The 24240-nt window shown below is 44.7% G+C and overlaps 1 protein-coding gene across 15 annotated transcripts in view; it reads right to left on the bottom strand.

Annotated features, from left to right (window-relative positions):
* Positions 1-255: 255 nt before the first annotated feature.
* FNBP1 (formin binding protein 1) overlaps positions 256-24240 on the bottom strand; it is a 140482-nt gene continuing 116497 nt past the window's right edge. For 4 of the 15 annotated variants that reach the window (XM_055400963.2, XM_055400966.2, XM_055400967.2 and 1 more), the window contains 6 exons: positions 21883-21897; positions 18111-18220; positions 12193-12325; positions 9770-9891; positions 9324-9463; positions 3869-7183 (listed from right to left, as the gene is read on the bottom strand). In XM_055400963.2, the coding sequence (XP_055256938.1) occupies positions 7005-7183; positions 9324-9463; positions 9770-9891; positions 12193-12325; positions 18111-18220; positions 21883-21897 (699 nt within the window). In that variant the 3' untranslated portion in view covers positions 3869-7004. Of the gene's footprint in view, positions 3201-3868; positions 7184-9323; positions 9464-9769; positions 9892-12192; positions 12326-18110; positions 18221-21882; positions 21898-24240 lie in introns of those variants that run through there. The other 11 variants (XM_055400964.2, XM_055400968.2, XM_055400971.2 and 8 more) reach the window with 4 other exon arrangements.

The raw sequence follows: 24240 nt of genomic DNA, 5'->3' as shown, positions 1-24240 counted from the left end.
CAGAACTCTGCACTGAGTCAACCTGAATCCCGCATCACCAAGGTCTCTGACAGCTTTTCCCAGTGGGCCAGGGTGGAATTTCGAGCTGGCTGGGTCTGAGGCCCCTCTCCAGGCAGATGGCGCCGGGACTTGTGTCCAGTTTACACCATAAATCAGTGACCTGATCAGAGCTCAGCCTCCAGCCCAGAGGACTCAGATTGCTTCCAAGACTGGGGTCACCTCTTTGTGCAACAAAGCAGTCCTGTGATACCGTGCCAGAAGTTACAATTTTATTTAACATTTAGAGGGTTAACATATAGTTACAAGGTCAATATAAGCCTTCCAATGGAAGCACTTTATTTGGTTTAATTCCATCTCTAGAGACAAATGGACAATTCCAGAACCTTTACAATGGCAGTGGGCCGTTACAACACTGAAACGCCTCCAAAGTTTAGAATTAGTGCAACACACACTGATAAACCAAGAAGTTTAAAGGCGCTGGACACCAGGTTAAAATAGAATTCTGGATCACTTTTTAAAGTTTGTTTTTTTTTTTCTTTTGATGATATAAGCACAGGAGGCAGAGCCATTAGGAAGTATGAAATTGACTTTTCTGGAAAAATACTTAGCATCCACATAACCTTTTCATGTTCAGTAAACTTTTCCCCAGCAATTACAGATGTTACCAAAAGGGACTGAGGCCTCTGCACTAACCGCTGGAGAGACAGACTCCTCGAACCCCAAAGCTTCAGGGTGTTCATGATAAAAGCCCAAAGGAAAATCCCATCCCAGCTTACCATGCCTTTTTATTCTTTCCTGTCCTGCAAAGGAAAAACTGGGTAAATGACAAGTTCCTCACTTTCTGTTTTTAAGTTGTTTTCAGAGTATGTTGTTTAAAAATGAGTCATTCTTACGGCATAACAATATTCTAGCATCCGTGGAGAAATGATGGTCAGTGGATATGAGGGAAGGCTGAGAAAGCACATGGCAGACTCCATGTTTCTACTCTATGTGAACTGCTCGTAATAATATATAGACGATTTCACAGTAGGATTCCCAGAGTAAATGATAAATCTCAACTAGCCTATAATAACTTATTTCCTTGACTAAGCCCCAGCTGGTACAGCACTCCCCTTTCCCCATAGCCACACAGACTGGCAGAGAAGCAAACACCGAGGTGAACATTGAAAAGCACTTCTTATCCATTCTTTTTTGGATGCAGGTGGTACAGAGAAAAAGAAAGGCACAGGGGATACAAGAGGATACCAGCATAGTCCATATTAGGTTAAACAGACATTTAAAAGAACAAATTACTGCAGCTTATACCTTTCCCCCTAAACTGGAAGAAGTTAATCTACCCTGACCCCTAATATGAAAGATGCAGTGCACATGCATTCCCGAGGCTCTAGAATCCAATTTTTTTTCTTAAAGAAAAAAAAAAAAATTAGCATCCTTGTGGAGTGGAGAGTGGGCAGCTTGACTTGGTGAAATTCAGAAGTTCCTGGAGACGCCTGATGGGTCATCCCTACGTGGGGCCGCTGGGGCTGCACGTAGGAACCACGCGCCTGCCGGTTTGCAGGGAAGCGGGTGACGCCCAGACTCTTCCTGTCCTTTGGCATCCTGGCTTCGCCGTCATCTGCCAAGACAGTCTTCTCGTGAGACTGAGGAGCCTGGGACAATGGGGCCGCCCCCTGGGTTGACAGAGGGGCCCCCGGACGCCCACAGCTGCAGAGGCTCACTCTGGGGCGGAAGGAGTGAGAGGGGCCCGACGCCTGCTCCAACCTGAAGCCACTTCCTCTTCCCCGCTCACGCTGGCGTTTGTTCCCTCGTGGTTTCCTGTCACCAAAGGTTGGCTGAGCAGCTTTGAGGCTGGTGTGTGGTCAACCCTGGTTTGCTGAGAGGAACCGTTTTCCTACCCCTGAACCAAGGCACAACCCTTGGGACCTGTCCTCTCTGTACCAGTCGGTCCCTTCAGCTCCTGTCAGATTTCCTCATCTTAGATTCGCAAGTGTGGCAAAGCAGTGAAGAGGCTCGAGGTGACCGTCTAGCCACAAAAGCTGAACAACACGAAAGATGCCTGATGGCACCCTTGCGGCTTCTGGTGGGATCCTTGTTGACAGAAACCCGCAGTCCAAGATTTCTCTTGACTGTTTCTGCACCAGGTAAGTAGAGAAGCTACGCTGCTCTAAGGCATGAGCGGCCCACTGGGTACGGGACCTCATGTCTTCCTCAAAGATCCACGAGAGGAAGGAGATTTACCTCAAAAGACAAACTCGATTAACTGCGTGGCCTGGAGAGCACATGGTACACTGTGGAAGCTGCAGTCACGGGATCACTTGACGGCCCACGAGAAGCACAGGGGTTTTGGCGAAGACAGCACTGGAGTCCTAAGGTGTGGACCTTGGAGGTCACAGAAAGGGGAGAGTCTTCCTTTGGCCATGAGCTAATGCAGAGGCAAGATGCTCATTCATGACCCGCGGTCCTTACTGATGGGTGGCCAACGGGAGAAAGTGGGCTGGGACCTTCCTTGACCCCATGAAAAGTGAGGGGACACAGGCAAGACAGCGGGACTGGCCTAAGAGCTGGAATTTGACTTCCGGTGTGGACTTTTCTAGGCCACTGAAGACAGGACCGCAAACAAAAACGTGTGTGTCCACCACGGACACTCAAGCCGTGAAACATTTCAAGGGCCGATTGTTTACCTGGTGAGGGCCCATAGTCAGGAGAGGACCACCGAATACCCAGTGGGCTTGGGAAAAGATGAGTATTTTCTAACATAAGGGACACATCAGTGACTTTTGGGCACCCAGTCCACCGGGCGCAGGCCTGACCCTCCTTGCCCAGATTCGGTTCGTCTCACTGGGAGACCAGTGGCAAAGTTTTCACGGAAAGGCACAGTGTGAATCGTGGACGGGCCGGGTTGCGCCAGGTGGACCGAGGTCGCGGGGCAGGGACAGCCCTCCCCCTGCCAAGAGGCGGCCAGACTGGGCCAGGGGCGGAGCCGGGCTCCTAGGAACATGCTGTAAAAAGGAAAGAAAAGAAGAAAGCAAGCAGCTGCAGGTGGGGATGGATGTCAACTTCAGGCTGAGGGGCCCAGGGCCACACAGCAGCCTAGGCCCAGGGCGCTCACGGGCGCTCAGGCCTGTGGAGACAAGCAGACCGAAGGGTTTCTCCTGGGAAGGCTCCCCGAGGCTCTGGCTCCCGGAACCACCTTTAGCAATCTACAACACAAAAGACAGAGAAAGAAAAAGGCAGTTAGAGTGGAGGGCTGGCAGGTCAGGGGCGGGCACTCCGCTATTCAGGCAGACTGCACCGCCCTGGGGAGGGCGAGGGGAGGGGGCATTTTTAGAGCACGTGGTTACCACAGGGCACATCTGAGATAAGGAACTTTCACGGTTTTATCTGCAGTCAGAGCAGCTAGTCTTTCCTTCAGGGGTAAGAGGAAGCACCCAGGAGACGGTGCACCCCCGCACGCCCCCAACTCATCTTTCCCATCAATCGAGCTCTGAGACAAAGAAACCAGCTTCCCAGAAAGATGTCAGGTGCCCAAGGACCGGGTTCCCTCTGTGACTGACACTCTCGGTTCCTTGGCAGTAAAAGGCAGCATCTCTGCTGAAAAGGAAAACCTATTGCTCGGCAATAAACAGTGAAAGTTCTTCATCTGGGGGACAGAAGAGAAACGAGAGACAGACTCCCGAAGCCCATAAGTGCCCACAGGGTGAGGAACGGAGCAGGCGTCATCGTTTAACAAGGGGAAAGGGCAGAATTTTTCTTTTTTTAAAAAAGCATTTGGCTAGAAAACTCCCCATTATTGAAGACGAGAGGGTTAAATGCTTGGATTACACAGAATTTCTCGGAGAGGAGAAAAATCATTTAAAATACACAACACTGAGAAAAATATAACGTTTATTAGAGAGGCAGATATGAGGGTACAACTACAAGGTGCCACACAGATTCTTTTCTCGGAGGATAAGGAAGAGAGAGGAAGCAGTCATGTTGGCCGTATTCAAACGAAACTTACTCAGAACCCAAGTGGCTACAATAAACTCAAGTGCGGATCAGCCGGCAGGGGACCTAGCTACCAGTGTAACCGTCCTTCCGGCTTCCCCAGCGGTTACAAAAACAAAAAGGTCATTAGGCAGCAGAATCACCAATAAAACAAACAAATAAAAGAGTAAAACATTAAAACAACGAATTCAAGTAATCCTTTTAGTTTTTCTATTGCAGTATATACAAATAGATTGGGGGGGGGCAGTTATGGACATATTTCACAGAGAGCAATTAAAAAAAACAAAACAAAACCATAAAAGAGGACAGTTACAATTCAGTTGGCCAATGGAACTTACTCTAGTCTAACTATTTTGGCAGTTATTAAATAGTCACTTGGCAGACACCACACACACACAAGAGCGCACCGGCATTAAGACAGTAAGACAACTCCTCTTGAGTCGCAGGCATCCGAAAGCAGCAGCCCCACCCGGCTGGGATGGGCTTAAACGGAGGGCAGTGTTTGTGGAGCAGACTGAACAGACTTATGAACAGGGTAGGGAAGGAAAGATTCTACATCCATTATTAGCTTCTAAGTGTATTTCTACATAAAAGGAGAAAACTTTATACACAAGCTGAGACTTTGCTACTTTTGACAGATTAACTGTTAGAAGAACACAAAGTGTGCTTTGGGGGTGGAAATGGAAATTCCCAACTCTTTGGGAATTGTTTCAAGACTTCTGCTAATACTTTGCACACTGACTTAGATGGACTTGAAACTAAAAACTATCTTCTGCTGTTGAGTCACTAGGACACAGATTCATCTGGTTGAAGGTACTGAGGCATACAAGCTAAAATAATGATCGTAATTTATGTGCCCATATCACCCCACCCATATCCAAAAGACAGTTGAGTTATTTCCTGAACTAGATTTGCACAGCTCTAAACAGGACGGGAATAAAAGCAAAAGGAACAAACAAATAAATCAAAAATCAACCAGCTTCATGGCATGCCATGCTTTCCAAATCAAGCCTTAAAAAGCCTAATGTTGCCTTGCCTCATTTTAAGACTTTTTTTCAGTGTCTAGTTTGTTTTCTCCAATACTTCACAGTCTGGAAATGAGTTCATCCTGGGTTTTAACATCTTCGGTATTCACTTGGTTACATGCCCAAGGCTGTGACCACCTACTGTTCATGAAATCCCCAGGGGTTAAGGGCAACCTGATTTTCCTTGCTGTGGTAGTTAAAAGGAAGAGCGGAAATGATTCTCCTGAGAGATCTGGGGTCAGGATGGGTGGTTTTATCGATATTACGGCAGCAAAGGTATAATAATGCAAAAGAAATTTAAATGACAAAATTATACTAAAAAAAAAAAAAAAAAAAGGGCTGGCCAGTGTCAGTTTCCTGTTTTTGATCAGGAAAAACTGGATCACAACTATGTCAGATGCAACCACTTGGGGAAGCTGGATAAAGGGGATGTCTCTACTGTCTTTGCAACTTCCTGACAATCTGTGATTATTTAAAAATTAAAAGTGTTTTAAAAATCAGGCAGTCATTAAGTAAAGGTTACTACATTCCATTTTGGTGGCCCTTAAAGTGTTAGCTGCTCAGTCGTGTCCGACTCTTTGCGACCCCATGGACCATAGTGCCGGGCTCCTCTGTCCATGGGGATTCTCCAGGCAAGAATAATGGTGTGGCCCTTGGGAAATGCAAAAGAACTTTCTGCTAGAATCTGCCACAAGCAGCCTTAACTCCTGCCAGGTCTTAGACCCCATAATGCATTGCTGTCAGTTTTAAAATCAGCTTCAAATTGACCTGACTTTCTAAGGAGTCCACAGTGTAGAAGCAAGGAGCTGATTTCCTATTTAAAAGTAGGAAGGACATGAATAAATAATTTCAAAGCCAAAGAAAAAGAGAATTTCAATCCTATACCTTTACTCTGACTCATTTTTAGCTGGTTCTATGTGATCTCAGGGAAGATTCTAGACATAAGCACAACCATTGGGCATGTCACCAATTTCACTACCCAGCCTGCCAATTTAAAAATGCAAATCCCCATGTGACTCAGATTCCTTTAAGATGGTGAAACCACTTTATGGTTATTATATAAAAGGATCTAGAAGTTCTAAAACGATTTTCAGTAAATATACACTTTGGGTCTTAACGATGCCAATGATTAAAACACAAACCAAAAGAACCTTAAAAAGTGATGTGCTGGGGTCTGTGTGTTGCTTACAAGGGTCTATTCACAGTCCCACTGGGCACAAAAAACCTCCAACAGAACAGAATGAAGAGAGCTGTTTTTACATAATTTATCTAAACAGCTCTGGCACATCTGATCACCTCTGTCAACTGGCAAAAGAAAGAGCAGTAGTTATATGTGAAAATCAACTGGTTGAAAGACCAAAATTTTCCATAATTCAATTGGTTGTTTAGGATCATATCGACATAACCGGATAACACGGTGCTCTAACAATGATCTTAAACATGTTTAAGGAAATGTACACACTTTTGGTACCAACATCATTCTTTACTTACGCTATTCTTTATTGATGACTTCCTCCAAAATGAATGACTGTAAAACTTAACAAACAGTTTATGAAGTTACAAAATGTAACATTCTAAGGTGGTTCACCTTCTGGCAGATACTAGATATTAACGAGAGCTGAAGTCTTCCACACCCCTAGGACGTGCGTGGACTTTTAGATTCAGGAATACGAATCTGAAGCTAGAAGACAACTTTTTGGTTATCTACAGTCGCTGCCCCAAGAAGAAATGTTTATCAGATTTCAAAGGACACCGTTGTAAATTGGCAGTTGGCAGCTTTCCACGGAAAATGTCATGAGCAAGTGACACTGAATCATCATCAAAACCAGCCCAGGAAATTCAGGTCTAAGATGCCTGAACATCCACCTTGTGCCTAAGAGAAACACGCACTGTGATGCTCCCCATCGAGTCTTTCGAAGAACTGCCTGTAACAGTCATGGTTGTGGGGAGAAACAACTCCAATTTTAAAGTTTGTTTTTTTTTTAAGTTGTATTAAATATAAGTCTTAGCACCTTTGGCATTTTTGTCCAAATAGACTTCGACGTAGGAAGTGGGAACATAACCCTCTTCATCTTCATTTCTCCGAATTCGGGTCCACCCGTCGCCCTTGTCTTCCTCTATTACATACAGCGTCTCTCCTTCCACTACTGAAATGGTTCCTTCATTCTGACCTGAAAAAGCAAAGTCAGAGTAGTTCAGGTTTCCTGTCAAATCCGGGATTGGAGCGGACGGCGAGTCTTGCAGTGAAACAACTGGAGAAAAGACGGACACTCTCCTCCCGTCCGCAAGCTGCCAGGTGCTCACCCTGCATCTCGAGGACGCTTCTCTAGTTCCCCGTGGGAGCCCTCTCCCCTGCCTCCCAGAATAGGAGGCACCGCCCCTGGAGACCTCAGGTCCTCTTCTCCGCCCTCCCCTGAGGGTGCTCCTGTGGCATTGACGACACCTCTTTACACAGCACCCCCACTTTTCTTTCTCCCGTTCTGGTTCTTATCTGAGGCTTAGGTGCCACCATGCCTTCTCTCTGAAGCCCATTTCCACCCTGATGGTGCCTGGGCACCTGGGGCACAATTGGGGTGAACCTGGACTCACTGTTTTGCCTCCCAAACTAGATCCTCCTCCCACTTTCCCATTTCAGCGGACATCTCCATTGTCCCAGGAACGCAGCTTCAGGGATCAGCTGTGGATTCCTCCCCGCTTTGTTTCCAACTTCCAATTGGCCGCGCATCTGAGCATTTTATTGGCTGCAGCATCTCTGCATCCATCTGTCTCCTAATCAAGGCCCCCAACACCATTCACTGAGATAATTTCAAAAGACTAGTCACCACCGCCCAAGCAGTGTCTGGAAAGGCAGACTGCTTAGGGGGCTGTTAACAGCAGAAACTGTGGACGCAGCGGGAGACGGATGGTGTGGACCTGAAGTTGCACTGGGAGCACTGAACCTGGGGTTTCTCTTCTCTGTTTTGTCACAATGAACGTTAGTTCATCAAAGGCTCTAACAGTCCTACGTAAAGGGAATTTCCTGGCAGTCCAGTGGTTAGGACTCTGCCCTTCCACTGCAGGGGGCATGGGTTTGATCGCTGATTGGATAACTCAGATCCTGCAAATCAAAGAGGCAAGGATAAAAAAAAAAAGTCTTACAGCAAAGAAGTTCATTTATCCCAGGGTTTCTGAAAACGATCTGAGCTCCGATTGCTTCTTTCACAGCATCGTTACCTGCATCCTGCGGGACACTGCTTCAAGGCTCATCAGTTTGGGAACCACGAGGTTAGGCTTCCTAAGCATTTACCCTGTCTTCTCACTGATCACACACGTATGAGAATAAATGTCTACGGCACAGCTCTGCTTGTGTCAATAACCTGCTCAGACACTTTCTGGAGGGCCTGATGTTTGCCAGATAAGAGCCAAGTGTTTCTCTTACCCATCCCCCACACTGGCTCCAGCCCCTCCTCGTCTTATATCCCATGATGACCCCTAAGACACCTGAGCTCCAAGCACACAAACCCCATGCCTTTCCTGCTCCGTGCTTGGTGGTGCCCGTGCCTCTGACACCCTGCAGCATGGTGAGTTCGGTGGATAAGAATCCATCTGCCAGTGCAGGGGACATGGGTTCGATCCCTAGTCTGGAAAGATTCCACATGCCACAGAGGGGGCTAAGCTTGTGCGCCACAACTATTGAGCCTGTGCTCTAGAGCCCAAGAGCCACAACTACTGAAGCTTGTGCCCTCTGGAACCAGTGCCCCACAAGAGAAGCCACCACAATGAGAAGCCCTTGCACCAAAACGAGAGAGGAGCGCCCACTCACCGCAGCTGGAGAAAGCCTGTGAGCAGCTATGAAGACCCAGCACAGCCAGAAATAAAAAAAAATAAATCCCCTCAGGGAAGGGATCGTATCCTCATGTGGACCCCCCCATCACTCTGTCCCTCTCTTCTGCTGAACCCTCCTCTATGTCTGTCTGCTTTATTTCCTCCCAGGGTGGATGTCGGACCATACCACCTGCCTCCCACGCTTTCAGGGGTCTTTACAAGACAGGAGCTCCATAAGTATTGAAGGCGTGTGAATGAAATAATCATTATTCCATACTATCTGCTGCGATCAAGCTCACTGAAAGTTGGTCAATAGTCCGGACCCAAAGGCAAAATACACAGCCCTCAACCAGGAAGAAATCAGAATGACAAGTACTGCGAGCAGAACGAAAGAGGAAGAAAGGGGTCTTTTGAAGGAAGGTTCTTTTGAAGCCTCTTCCTGAAAGGAAGGTTCTGAAGGTGTCAAAAGAAAGTCTAGAGAAGAGGGACACAGACAGTCGGTGTTACCTTCAAACGTGTAGAGGGCTTTACACGTCCCTATGGCAGGAAGGGGCTCCTCGTCGTCAAACTCGTCGTCGAAGTCTGTGGCCAGCACCTTGACCTCACTCTCCTGACTCTGCTCCTCCGTGTAACTGCCATCGGGGCTGCTCAAGAAAGCAAAACACACAGCAACTATAGCAACTGACCCCAGCGAGGGCTCGAATGCAGCCCCCGCAAGAGCCAAGTGCTAACAACTCCGGAGCGTTGTAACCAGGGACCCCCCCTCACCCCGCAGGCTCCAGCACCATCCATAGCGCATGACAGCTGCACTGTGGGAAAAACCACAGGCCAGTCACCACAGGTGCACGGGACCTAACAAGGACCTTGTGCTCGTCTCTGATTCCAGAACCGGGCAGTAAACACAAAGCCAAAACCCCACCAAAACCCAAGCAGGCGCTGTACAGATACTGTACCTCTCCCGATCCTGCGCGCAGTTGTTGACCGAGGGGGCGTTCTGCGCCTCGTACATCCCACTCTGCCGACGGGCCTGGTCGCTGCGGGCTGGGAGTCGGCCTTCGACCTCAGCCAGCCAGGCCTGCAAACAGAAATCAGGAAAGACTCTGTTCTGAGCTCAGCTGAGGGCCTGACCAAGCAGGGTTCAGGCCCCAAGTCTGGGCTGCTGGTTGGTCACTGGGGCAGACTGGAGAAGGACCATGTGGCGGGGGTGAGGAGTCCCCAGTCTGTTCACCTTGACTCTATAAACACACTTGAAGGCAAAGTTGGAGACGCGCAAGCAGACTTACACTTAACCATTGCTCACAAAGTGACAGAAGGACACCGGCCTGTCTTAAACTCTCGGGCTTTCATTCCTTTACTTATTGTGTGGCATGTGGGGTCTTAGGGCTTCCCTAGTAGCTCGGCGGTAAAGAATCCACCTTCCAATGCAGGAGACACAGGTTCGATCCCTGGGTGGGGAAGAACCCCTGGAGGAGGGCATGGCAACCCACTCCAGTGTTCCTGCCTGGGAAACCCTATGGACAGAGGAGCCTGGTGGGCTATGGTCCACGGGGTCGCAAAAGAGTCAGACACAGTTGAGCGACTAAACAACAACATCAATATAAGATCTTAGTTCCCAGACCAGAGACTGAACCCATGTCTGCATCCCTGCATTGGAGTCTCCGCCACTGGACCACCAGCAGAGTCCCCACGACTCTCAGGCTTTTTAAGCAGCTGTATGACTTCCGATAAGTCGCCATCTAGTTCCCCCTGGTTCCAAATATTCTGTGACCACATCACACTGGGAACCGAGAGGGTCCTGTCACACTTAAGCAGTGACTCATTTTAAAAGCCACACTTCCCTTTATCTGCCCCCTGTTAGGAGTGTAATATTTTTTTTAATAGTGAAGAAACCTTGTACACAGGAAATCAAAGTAGATCAAATTTTCTTCAGCAACCTTTGAAATAGTGTAAAAATGGCAAAAGAATCCAAATGACCAGAAAAGGACATTTCTAGGTTCTAAAATCTCAACCAATATATAACTTACTGACAGATTCTAGAAAGAATGAAAAAGTCATATTTGGCTTTTCATGGCTAGAAATAATCTATTTTGATCAGAATGATCAGTTACTAATTTATTTTTCTAGTCTTTACATTTTAGGGGTGGGGGAGAAGCCTTTTGTTCACAGCTTAAAAGATTCATTATGTGTGTTTCTTCTTCAAATCTCCTGTGTGTTTCCTACTGGCTTTCATCTTTCGATAATGGGTCCTTTGAAACAACAATAACAAAAAAAAATAACAAAAAAAAAAAGAAACAACAATAACATATTTCAATGGTTCCCCCCCACAACCCAGAAATAAACCCTTTTATTTATGATTAATTGGCTTGTAACAGCCAGTTACAAGCTGTCTTGAACAGCCAAGACAGTTCAAGGAGAGAAAAGGTCTTTTTGACAAATGGTGTTGGGACAACTAAAAAAGAATGAATCTGGACCTGTACTTGTAACCATGTACAAAAATTAACTCAAAACGAACCAAACACTTAAACATAACAGGGAAAACTACAACATTGAGAAGAAAACATAAGCATAAAGTTTTGTAATCTTAGGTGCTGGTTACTTAGTTATGCCACCAAAAGCACAAGTGACAAAGTGAAAAAAAATCTGATAAATTGCTTTCATCAAAATTAAAATGGTTTGGGAGTTCCCTGGCAGTCCAGTGGTTAGCACTTGGTGCTTTAACAGCTGGGGCCCGGGGTTCAATCCCTAGTCAGGGAACCAAGATCCTGAAAGTTGTGTGGCATGGTCAAAAAACAAAACAAAACTTTTGTGCTTCAAAGGACACCTTGAAGAGAGTAGAAAAGCAATCCACAGAATGGAAAAAAATATCTGCAAATCATAGATATGAAAAGGAATTTGCATCCAGAATATATTTTGAAAATGTTTACAGTGATACCAAAGCCAGACAAAGACCCTGCAAGACAATTACAAATATTAATGGCTTTCGAAATTGTCTTTTTGATTCACTGAGATGATGGACAACTGTATACTCCCAATTATACCCACTGTCAACGGCAGGTGAAACAAAACAACTTGAGTGAGTTTAAGTGAAACACTTAAATGAAAAAAAAAAACCACAACACCCGTATATAACTATAACCTTAAACAGTGTCCTCTTTAGGGGACACCATTAAAATAGGATTCGCTGAAAAGCAGAACACCAAACGGATGACAGTGTCTTTTTCCTTTCATCATAACTCGTGGAACACCTGACTTTCCCAGCTGCATCCCTCACGGGGAAGGAAAGGCTGGTGCTCTACAACCCCACGCGTCCCATGACCCCACACCTACTTCTGTTTATTTTTCCCGACAAAGCTTTTCCACAACAGCTTTTTCCTACCTCAAATTTCTGGGTCTCTAGTCTCAGTTTCTCTATATTTTGGCTGACTTCTGCTAATTTGTGATCCAAACTGGCGGGGTCTCCCATCTGTGGATTCTTTAGGTAGACGTCTTTCATTTTTGTGATGGCGTCTCTGAAAAAGAGAAGGGGCAGAACATGGTCAAGTTAATGCCTCTGTTAGATTTAGAGCAAATGACTCCCTGCCAGGCGGGGGGCTGGGGGTGGGGTGGACAACTTCACTGAACTGCAGCAAAAGAAACTCTACACTAATCACCCAGCACAAGACCAATGACACCAACTGCATTGCGGGTCATGGGAAATAGTTTAACCAAAATACAGAAATAAGTGCAAGAGAATTTCTGTCTTCACCACCCCTCCACCTGCCTGCTGGCCTCTGAGCCCACACATCCTGCTGCCACTTGATGGGCACCATGAGCCATCTGTTCTCTATAGGAGCCTTCTACCCACTTGTCCTCCCAGTCCACACACCCTGCTCTTTATATATATATATATAGGCCACGCTATGTGGCATGTCGGAGAAGGCAATGGCAAGCCACTCCAGTACTCTTGCCTAGAAAATCCCATGGATGGAGGAGCCTGGTAGGCTGCAGTCTGTGGGGTCGCTAAGGGTCGGACACGACTGAGCGACTTCACTTTCACTTTTCACTTTCACACATTGGAGAAGGAAATGGCAACCCACTCCAGTGTTCTTGCCTGGAGAATCCCAGGGACGGGGGAGCCTGGTGGGCTTCCGTCTATGGGGTCACACAGAGTCGGACACGACTGAAGTGACTTAGCAGCAGCAGCAGCATGTGGCATGTGGGATCTTATTTCTCTCATTGCTGTTCAGTCGCTAAGGGGTATCTGACTCTTTGCAACCCCATGGACGGCAGCGTGCCAAGCTTCCCTGTCCTTCACCATCTCCCAGAGTTTGCTCAAACTCACGTCCATTGAGTCAGTGATGATATCTAACCATTTCATCCTCTGCCGCTCCCTTCTCCTTTTGCTCTCAATCTTCCCCATCATCAGGGTCTTTTCCAATGAGTCGGCTCTTCACAACAGGTGGCAAGGTATTGGAGCTTCAGTTGCAGCATCAGTCCTTCCAATGAACATTCAGGGTTGATTTCCTTTAGGGTTGACTGGTTTGATCTTGCTGACTTGACCATGGATTGAACCTGGGTCCCAAACGTTGGAAGCTCAGAGTCTTAAACCACTGAACCACTGGGGAAGTCACATCATTCTACTTTCTTTTATTTCCACTGCATGGATTACTTCCCATCACTACATCTCTTGTTATTATGCTTATTGCTTATTGTCCATCTCTTCCTCCTAGAACAGCAGCTCTCTGAGAAGCTCTCTGGGCTCAAGCCCTTTTGCTAACATGATACACCCCCAGTGGCCAGACCACACCTGGCACACAATAGATGCTCAACAAGTATGTGACCTTCCCAGGTAATGCAGTGGTAAAGAATCCGTCTGACAACGCAGTAGACGCAAGGGACGTGGCACAAACTGTATGCTCATCCACAGGTTCACAAGTTGTCTCTGGACTTCATGACCTTTACCTCCAACTACTGCCCTACTTCTCAGCAAAACTTCTCAAAAGAGGGGTTTAAAGTCATTATCTCCCATTCCTCTCTTCCAGATCTCTCCAGAAGTTTATCATTTTTATTAATCTTTTCAAGGAACCAACTTTTGGATCTGTTCTTCCTCTCTGTTGAATATGAGATTCTATTTCATTAATTGGTACCCTTTCCTTTATTATTCATTTCCTTTTTTCTATCTTCTTCGGTTCAATTTGTTTCTAATATGTATTGAAAGCTGTCCATTTCCCTTTATGAGCATTGGCTTTAATGACATCCCCAAATGTAGGTGTGTTAACTTCTGTTTCACATATTTTCTAATATCTATGATGCTTTCTTCTTTAATCTATGTGTTACTTAGAGCTACATTCTTTCTCTTTTTAAAGCAGTAAAAACAGATTTTATTCAAAACTAATTGCAACTGGGGGAAAGAGGAGAGTGAAAAAGCTGACTCAAAACTCAACATTCAAAAAACTAAGATCATGGCAGCTGGCCGCATCACTTCATGGCAAATAGAAGGGAAAAAAGTGGAAGCAGTGACAGACTTTATTTTCTTGGGCTCCAGAATCACTGTGGATGGTGACTGCAGCCATGAAATTAAAAGACGCTTACTCCCTGGGAAGAAAGCAATGACAAACCTAGACAGCATATTAAAAATCAGAGACATCATTTTGCCAACAAAGGTCCATATAGTTAAAGTTATGATTTTTTTCAGTAGTCAAGTGAGAGTTGGACCATATGGATGAGCACTGAAGAACTGATGCTTTTGAATTGTGGTGCTGGAGAAGACTCTTCAGAGTCCCTTGGACTGCAAACAGATCAAGCCAGTCAATCCTAAAGGAAATCAATCCTGAATATTCATTGGAAGAACTGATGCTGAAGCTCCAATAATTTGGCCACCTGATGCAGAGTCAACTCATTGGAAAAGATCCTGATGCTGGGAAGGATTGAGGGCAGGAGGAGAAGGGGGCGACTGAGGAGGAGATGGTTGGATGGCATCACCGACTCGATGGACGTGAATTTGAGCAAACTCCGGGAGATAGTGGAGGACAGAGGAGCCTGTCGTGCTGCAGTTCAAGGAGTTGCAAAAGGGTCGGACACTACTTAGTGACTAAACAGCAACAAAGTGGGGTCTTCACCGCTGCGTGGGCTTTTCTCTAGCTGAGGGAGTGGGGCCACTCTCCAGGTACGGTGCATAGGCTTCTCATTGCAGTAGCTTCTCTTGTTGCAAGGCGTGGGTTCTAGAGCACGGGCTTAGTAGCTGTGGTGCATGGGGTAGTTGACCTATGGAATGTGCGATCTTCCTGGACCAGGGATCGAACCCATGTCTCCCACATCGGCAGGCAGATTCTTTACCACTGAGCCACCAGGGAAGCCCTGAAGTTGATCCTTTTGAACTGAATAGTTTGGGGCGGTCGGGGGAGGGGGCGGTTATTTGGCTTGAAAGTCAGTTTTCTCACACCTGTTTGCTTCTAGTTGACTCCGGCATGGTCTGTCATTTTCCATTCTTTACTTTCAACCTCTCTGCACTGAATGAGCTGGGTGTGTCTTTTGTAACTAGCACACAAGTGGTGTGCTAGTTTTAGGTTTTTGTCCAGTTTGAAAATCTCTTTTAATTGGAACATGTAGTCTGTTCACATTTAACATACTGATTCATTTTATTTTACAAACACAATATGCCAGGCACTGTCCTCAGCCCTTGAGATACACTTCTCACATGGGCATGTTAACTCCCTTTTCATGGTAAGGAAACCGAGCGACCAAGAGGTTAAGAATCTTGTCCAAGGTTTGCAAACGGAACAGGTGGAACCAGATTGGAACTGGGGTGTCTAGTGTGCTTGGTATTTTAAATCTTCCACTCTAATTTGTGCTTTTGATTTGTCTTGCCTATTTTATATATTTTTTTCTCTCCTATCTTGCCTTTTTGGATTATTTTAACAAAAACAAACCAAAAATCCAACCTTTTCCAGGTCATGTCACCTCTGCTCAAAGCCTTTCATTTTCTGTTTGTCCTGCATAAAACTAAGTTGCATGAGAACAGATGTTTTTGATGTTTTGTTCATTCTTTATCCTCAAGGCCTAGAATATTCCCTTATACACAGTAAATGCTCAATAAACAGAGGTGATGTGAATGGTGAAGGTGATTTGCCTTATTACTAGCAAGCACTGTTCTGGGGGTTCAAAGGTCGTACCATGGTCACAACCCAAGTGACAGAAACTTTTCTCCACAAAATCAAACAATTAGGGAAGGTCAGTCAGTCACTTATAAAATGGCATTTCAGATATCTGAGTCATAACTTGCTACTCCAGGGCAAAATATATCTGCTCGCTTAGTAAACAGCAGGGGGTTTACAATGGATTTATAAACCCTTTTATATCTGTCCCAGATGTTATAAAAATTACAAAGACAAAATTTTTATTTCACAAAGTATATTTTTAACTCAAACCTAGAACATAGTTCATATTATGTGTTCTTCTTTTTAACATACTGAAACAATGTTTATAAAGTGATATATTTTTCAGGAGCTGCTCTCCCAGGGATTAAAAAATATATATAAAAACCACGTTTTATTTGCATGTATTTAAACTGACTGCCTTGCCAACTTTGTTTATTTTTTGAATAACTAAATTTTAACCTCAGCTTCAATATCACTGGGCTTCCCTGGTAGCACAGCTGGTAAAGAATCTGCATGCAATGCAGGAGACTCTGATTCGATTCCTGGGTCAGGAAGATCCGCTGGAGAAGGGATAGGCTACCCACTCCAGTATTCTTGGGCTTCCCTGATGGCTCAGCTGGTAAAGAATCTGCCTGCAATGTGGGAGACCTGGGTTTGATCCCTGGGTTGGGAACATCCCCTGGAGAAAGGAAAGGTTACCCACTCCAGTATTCTGGCCTGGAGAATTCCATGGGCCGCATAGTCCATGGGGTCACAAAAAGTTGAACACGACTGAGCGACTTTCACTCACTCACTCAATATCACTGAATTTATGTAGGACTACCATGCAGTGATGGGCAGGGAGGCCTGGCATGCTGTGATTCATGGGGTTGCAAAGAGTCGGACACGACTGAGCGACTGAACTGAACTGAACTGAACCATGCGGCCTACTTCATGCCACACAACATGAAGAATCTTAGTTCCCTGACCAGGGATTGAACCCATGGCCCCTGTATTGTAAGTGTGGAGTCTTAACCACTGGACTACCAGGGAAGTCCCTTAAGTCATCCTTTAAGTTCACTTAATTCCCTCAGTAAGAATATAGAAAGTGAGGGACAATAAAGCGGTTTTTCTCTTCTTAAATTAAGCATAGCTGAGGAACAACGCTGTGTTAGTTTCAGGTATACGGCAAAGTGATTCAGTGATACATACACGTCTAACTTTTTTTTCAGACTCTTTTTCCTTACTGGTTATTACACAACACTAAGTTGATGTTGCTTAGTTGCTAAGTCGTATCTGACTCCTTGCGACCCCAGGGACTGTAGAATGTCGGCAACAGCAGAAACAGAAATGTATATTTTAAGTGCTAATGACTCTATAAAAATCATAACTGTTAAACTAAATAAATTGCCTATAATGGAAGGTGACTTATGAATAAGTTGGCTTGCTCAGACATCATACAGACTTTGGTACATCACAGAATGTTGTGTTGTACTTGTGAAATTCTCTGATCTAACCTGATTTTACATTCCATGGTGGCAACATGGGAAATGTAGTGTTACTAAAGTAAGTGAGCACATCAAAAAAAAAAGAGATAACCAAAATGCATTTTGTTCCCCAAACTTAGAATAATACCTATTTGTTAAAAGAATCCTCCCTTTATTTATTTATTTTTATAATCATTATTATTATTTTGGCCACGATGTGTGTCATGTGGGAATATGTGATCTTAGTTTCCCCACCAGGGGTTGAACCTGTGCCCCCTGCATTGGAAGCACAGAGTCTTAGCCATTGGACGGCCAGCAAAGTCCCCAGGAATCCTCTCTGTCTTTAATAAAGCAATCCAGTAGACTGGCTATGACCAAACGCATGGCTAAAACAACCACCTAAACTAAAGTCCAAATTAGGGCCTCTCATGCTGCAGTCCGTGGGGTCGCTAAGGGTCGGACACGACTGAGCGACTTCACTTTCACTCTTCACTTTCACACATTGGAGAAGGAAATAGCAACCCACTCCAGTGTTCTTGCCTGGAGAATCCCAGGGACGGAGGAGCCTGGTGGGCTTTCGTCTATGGGGTCACACAGAGTCGGACACGACGGAAATGACTTAGCAGCAGCAGCAGCAGCATCTTTCCAAACTGAACTAGAATTTCTTAACAAGTCATATCAATCCACTCTACCTTTGATCCATCTCCTTTTGGATTTCTTTATTTAATTCATCGACTTTCTGTTGGAGCTTTTTCCTTCTCTGTTCGGGTGGGAGGTTGCTGAAATCTTCTGGTGTCGCGCCCTGCAGATACAAACAAAAATGAGCCAGAAAGCCTCCTTGAAAAAAAGACACCAAGAGAAGCCTGCAGGGAGATTCCCCAGACACCAGGGCGATGCAGATGTCTGCGTGTGTTTTCATGAAATAAATTAAGCTCTTTCCCATGACACCCAGCTGAGATGCAAACATCAGTGCATGCAAACTGAAAAAGGCCCCGCAAACCAAACCGTTTTCCATGCCGGCCCCGCTGCCTCCGACCAGGAAGGGAGCCCTGAGACAGGAAGAGATACTTCTGACCCCAGCAAGAGTCAGTGAGGAGGAAGCCTGGAGACCGAGTCTGCACCTCGCTGTCAGACTCGGTGGCAACACTGAAGCTTTAGGCTTAAGTTTCCTTCCTATAAAAAGACTGGTAAGTGCCCGCATCAACTGCTTCATGTCGATGGCACAGTTCCCCACCCCACCCCCACCCCGACCCCATCTGAGTATTCCTTCCCGTCTCTGCATACAGGCTGAGGCCAAAAGTTTCCATCCCTGTGAAGTGACAGATGTGGGTGAAAGGGCCATTAAAGGAAAAAACCCTCCCCCAGCTCCCATCCACTCTCCTTGCCTCTGCTTCCTCTAAAAGTCCTGTCACTTCTTTTTTGTCACCTTTAGGATCATCTGAGAGAATTAGCAGAGAATCACCCCCGCCCCCACTCCCCCGGTTTCAAAACCAACTTTTCCATAATGTCTGAAATCAACCTCAGCTGTTTCTAACTCATCAGAAGAAGTACACCTTGTTTTTTTTGCTGCACTACATGGCATGTGGGATCTTAGTTCCCTGATCAGGGATTGCACCCACGGCCCCTGCATTGGAAGGCAGAGTCTTAACCACTGGACTGCCAGGGAAGCCTTGGAAGAAGTATACTTTGATATCTTGATTCTTTTTCAAAAACAACTGCTCTCTTTCCTCTGTGCATGTGTTATAAGTAGAAAATATCAACCGTGAGTTGCCAGACTTTTACCCACGCTTACGCGTCATTTCCTTAAATGAGGCTATTTCCATAAAGAAAGAGAAATTTGCTCAATAGCCAGGGATAAGCCAGGGAATTTGAAACGAGATTTTGCTTTAGAATCCCTTAAAAAAAAAAAAAAAAGGCAAGACAGACTTGCTTGGGAGTGGATGGAAAAGAAGGGACCTGGATAATGTAATTGCAAAGTCAGCTTGAGTTTGCCAAGCAGCTTACACGGGGGCTTGTGACTGAAGTTCCTAGGCTGCTTATTAGAAAATGCCAGGCTGCTGGGTTGGAAGTTTGTGATTCAGCAAATAGTTCACCACTAAGGCCATCAAAGACCTTTCAGCTAATATTCTCAAAGACTGTGTGTGTGTGCGCGTGTGCATGTGTGTGTTTGAGTGGGACGAGATCTGAGTGAAAGCAAAATAGAAGTGATTATTCCCTAATGCCAACCCAAGAAAGTTCAACTTGTTTCTAAGCTAAGATGAAGCCAACTAATCTTCAATATAATAATAAAGCAGACTTGTTTTCCCTTTTCCATATAATGCCTGAAACCTCAATTGCTTTCCAATTTTCTCAACACAGTCACCGAGCCCGAGATCTCAACAGTTTGTTCTCATGCTGAACTGACTCAAATCAGCATGTTTTCTGGAACTGGAGATGTTATTTTCATTTTTTTTTTTTAATGCTGCTGCTGCTGCTGCTGCTAAGTCACTTCAGTCGTGTCCGACTCTGTGTGACCCCATAGACGGAAGCCCACCAGGCTCCCCCGTCCCTGGGATTATGCTAGAATGTGACAAAACAGTGGAAGACGCCCTGCTTCAGAAGGCAGGAAGCCTAGTAATTGGTCGATGTTCCTTCATTCAGATACTCTGAGCCTCACTATGTGCTGTGAGACCCAAAGATCTTTCTACAATGATGGAAATGCTTTCACACGTCCGCACTGTCCGACCTGGTAGCTGCACATGGCTGCTGAGCCCTTGAAATGTGCCCAGTGCAATTGTGGAACTAAATTTAAAAATTTTAGTTACATGGGAGATTCAGATCAACACTTCTTCTAGATCCAAAGAAACTCAGGTCTCTGGACGGTACCTTCAAAGGTTCATTTTGTCCTATTCACCTTTTGAAGCTTGAATTCTTTCAAACAATACTCTAACATATGATTTATTTTGCCACAAAGGAATTTTTATTTCTGCCTTCGAGTTGGAGAAGATTTTCTGAACTCTTTGGAGGTGTCTGAAAGAGATTGGCCCCATCAGGGTTTGGAAGAGAGGCTGTCGGCACGTATGTATATTTTGAAAGGCTGTGACTCTAAGGAGATCTTGTTTTATCCGCTACTGGAATCAAACACTTGCTCCCTTGACATGAGCTGCTTCTTGAGATTTATAATTTTTACACCCACCCCATCTTTGTGTAACTTCATTATTAGCTTCAAAGTGAGGGCATCAGGCAACAATATCTCAAACAGAAAGACTGTCTGATAATATTATCTTTTGCCGCCAGCACCTCAGCAAAAGAACAAATAAAGGGCAAAAAAGAAGCCCTGGCATCTGACAGATTCCCAGTTAATTGATCCACTTTCTCCCAAATTCATACTGATGTTCATTTAAACATCTGGATCTTTCCTTCTTGTAGACACCTTAATTGAGAGCTCTTCTTAGGATTTTATTTTACCCTCTAAGAAACGTTTCACTTAATAAAAAATTCTTTCTCTTTAGGGCTGTATCAGTTGTCAAACACCGGGTCAGGTTGAAAAAATTATGTATATACTTTTTGATATAGACTCAAACACATGTAAAAGTACATGAATTCAAAGAAAACCATAAAATACTGTCCTCCATCCTCAATAACAGTGCAGGACATGCTGACGTTATTCCTGGTTGAACTGTCAAGTTCATCACTGTCTGTGATTTCAGGATATTCTCAGCTGTGGTGTTTGAGATTACTATATAACTTACACATATCTGAAGAACAGTATGGGTTATGTGGTTAAGAGTTTCTTTTAATAGATTTAATGATTAGTTTGACTATTTACTAGGGCTATGAAATTAAACACAGAAACAACACTGAACACTAGAGAAATCATTTTAGTAAGGCTTAGGAGGCTCTTTTCATTGTCCATAAAATTGTCTTTGATTTTTTGAATCAGCTATGCACAAGGCACCAATGTATTTACGGAGCAACTTAAAAGTTTTCCGACCTTCAGTTCTCGAAGGTGCCTTAGACCTGAGTCTGAGCCCAGCATCATTCCTGCAAGCCTCCCTCAGGTCCCCAGTGATTTTTATCTGCTTCTGTGGCTCCTGGAGAGGAGCAACTTTCAACTATTAAATTTGCTTTCATTTAGAATGATTCGATACATAAACTTCCTCATATTTAGTATTTATATTTATGTTCATATTTAAATAAAGCTTATCAACATCTGTCATCCTCTTAAGACTCCAGTGGTAAAGAAAACCAAATCATGAGTTAAGCGTTAATTTTCTTAATAGGGAAAGATTATGATCACCTCTGTTAGACGCTGGACCTTCGTCTTCCAGAAGTCTAATAAGGAAACACCAGTAAAGGCACACACAAGGGAAACACACATCAATAGTTAACCCTGAAGATAGGTTGCACATGGCACAGCACCCACAAAATGTACACTGAAAGACCTGATTAGATTCAGGACATGCATGGAGTAATTGTGCTTACCAGCTTGAGGGAAAGCTTCGTGTAAAAATCGAAGGGGTAACAGGGAAAAAAAGAGAGAGAGAGAGAAAAAAAACAACAACACATCAGAAGAAGAGGAACTTGGTCTGTTCTACTGAATTAACATAACACGTACATTCAACCTGGCGCTCTGGGAACATGACTTGCAGCGGATCTGTGCCGAAATTCCCAAGAGGGGCCAGTCTACCCAAACCTTTCTTTAGCTGCCATGTTGCCGGAGCAAAGTATCAAGATAGGAAAGGAGAGCTTCTGCTCACTGTTCTGGATGGATCATGTCAGCCTGAGTATAAATTAATATGAGTTTGTAGTTGGTGACATAGCATAATTATAAAAGATGGAAATGATCACAGAAACTTTTCTTCACCAAATTTTCCATGGAAAGTTTCACACAGACTAAAAGAGTTGGGAAAGCAACGAATTCCACAACATATCAGTAATATTTTTATCTTAAGGGGCTCTAGTACATCTGAACACTGGCATTTCCTAAAGGTACTAAGGCAGAGTCTCAAATCAGTAAATGGGAACCAAGGACTGGAAGATGCTCTGAGACCCGACCTGCAGGAACCAGGAAGCCTTTCAGCACCAAGTTAGAGATGGATGCTGTCCCACCTATATACTGCAGGCACTTCCTGCTACACAGAAGGTGTCTTCTGGGGCTTTCTATCAAACTGGGAGCCCCACCCACAGAGGTTCCCTAGCACCTGGGGAGTTAACAGAAGTTGCTGCTCTTGCAAGTGACCTTTAGGAAACAGATAGCCAACTGTCTTAACTACTGAGGCATACTTCGCTCCACTGCGGATTTCCTGTTAATTACCAGGACACAGCAGCTTGCAATTCTGCTAGGCCTGGAGGTTGGCAAAACTATACCAATTACTGGATCCAAAACCAGATTAAAAGCCATCTCAAAATTAGGAAAAGAAACATTGGTTCTTCAGTGACAGGTGAGACATGCCTTTTGGCAATAAAGCAGTATTTGGAGAGTTTGGTGCGTATTTACTTAGCTGTTGTAACCCTAAAAGTTCAGGCAATCGGTAGGAGGATCCAAAAATACACTGGCGATAGAGTAGCAGAGAAAGTGCCCCTTGAATTTATTTACTTACTTGGGTATTTATTTATTTGGCTGCACCCAGGCTTAGCTGTGGCACGTGGGATCTCTAGTTTCGGCAAGCAAACTCTTAGTTGCCCCATGTGGGGTCTAGTTCCCAGACCAGGGATCGAACCTTGGCCCCCTGCATTGGGAATGCAGAACCTTAGCCACTGGACCACCAGGAAGTCCCCAGGGCCCTTTGGTTTTAAATTGGGAGGGAAGACGGTGTTAAAAATTTCTTAACTAGGTTTTTAAAATCTTATTATTCAGATTAACTCAAAGTGGGTACTTCATTGTGAATAGACATTAAGCTTTTAAAGAAATTTTCCCTCTGGGGGAAAAATACTTTTAAGGAAAGGCATAGCAAGACAAAATTTTGGGAAGAAAAGGTACAGACCATCATATTTGTGATCGTTCTCAGGTAGGCAACCTACATAATGCCTTGAGCCCCTCCTGTAAATTTTAGCACAGATCTGTTTATCACGATTTGAGTCTTTTACAGACAACGCTTTTGGTGCACAGCAGAAAACTTTGCAAATATCTTCCTTGCAAACTAGATGACCGTATACAAACGTTTCCTCGCCCGTTACCACGTAAATGGTGCTAATTTGAACTTGGCACTCTACCTGCTGTCTATTTGGCTCCTTCCATGGCTTAAAGTAATATATATATATATATATTTTAAAATTTATTTATTTTTAAAGTAATGTATTTTTTTCTTAGCCATTCAAAAAACAGAATTTTAACATCAAGACTAATAGCACAGGACTATTACCACTTCATAATAAAAATAAGTCATTAGGATTGAGAACAGACCCCAATAGAAATAGGCAATACTGAATTCTCAAATCCAATTTTCTGAAGTGGACAGGTGATGGATAATCTACAAGACGTGCCATCACAGTCTACAGTATAATCTTTTTAACGACTGTAAACTGGTTTTCCATCTTAAGTTGCAAGCCAGCCAGTTAGATCCTTTTAAATTAGAAGCTGAATCACCTGCCAAGAGAATACTTTGAAAGGCTGCATTAAGTGCGCTGTGCAACTCCTGAAGTACTAAAAAGCTGTCAGTTTCAGGCAACGGTTATGGAGCCTGGGGAGCCACGAGTGTCAATAACACATGAGGGCACACAGAGCTGGCGGATCCATGTGTTATTGGGCCGTCACAGGTACTAACCTCAAGTACAGAGAAAGGGGACAGTGAACATGAACATATTAAGTGCTGTGGTCTAAGGTCCACGGAAGGTCATTTC

The sequence above is a fragment of the Moschus berezovskii genome, chromosome 11 (assembly GCF_049115385.1).
Source record: "Moschus berezovskii isolate FMDL1 chromosome 11, NW_MosBer_1.0, whole genome shotgun sequence".
NCBI lineage: Eukaryota > Metazoa > Chordata > Mammalia > Artiodactyla > Moschidae > Moschus > Moschus berezovskii.
Note: the sequence above shows the minus strand (reverse complement) of the source record. Positions and strands in the feature narration are given on the sequence as shown.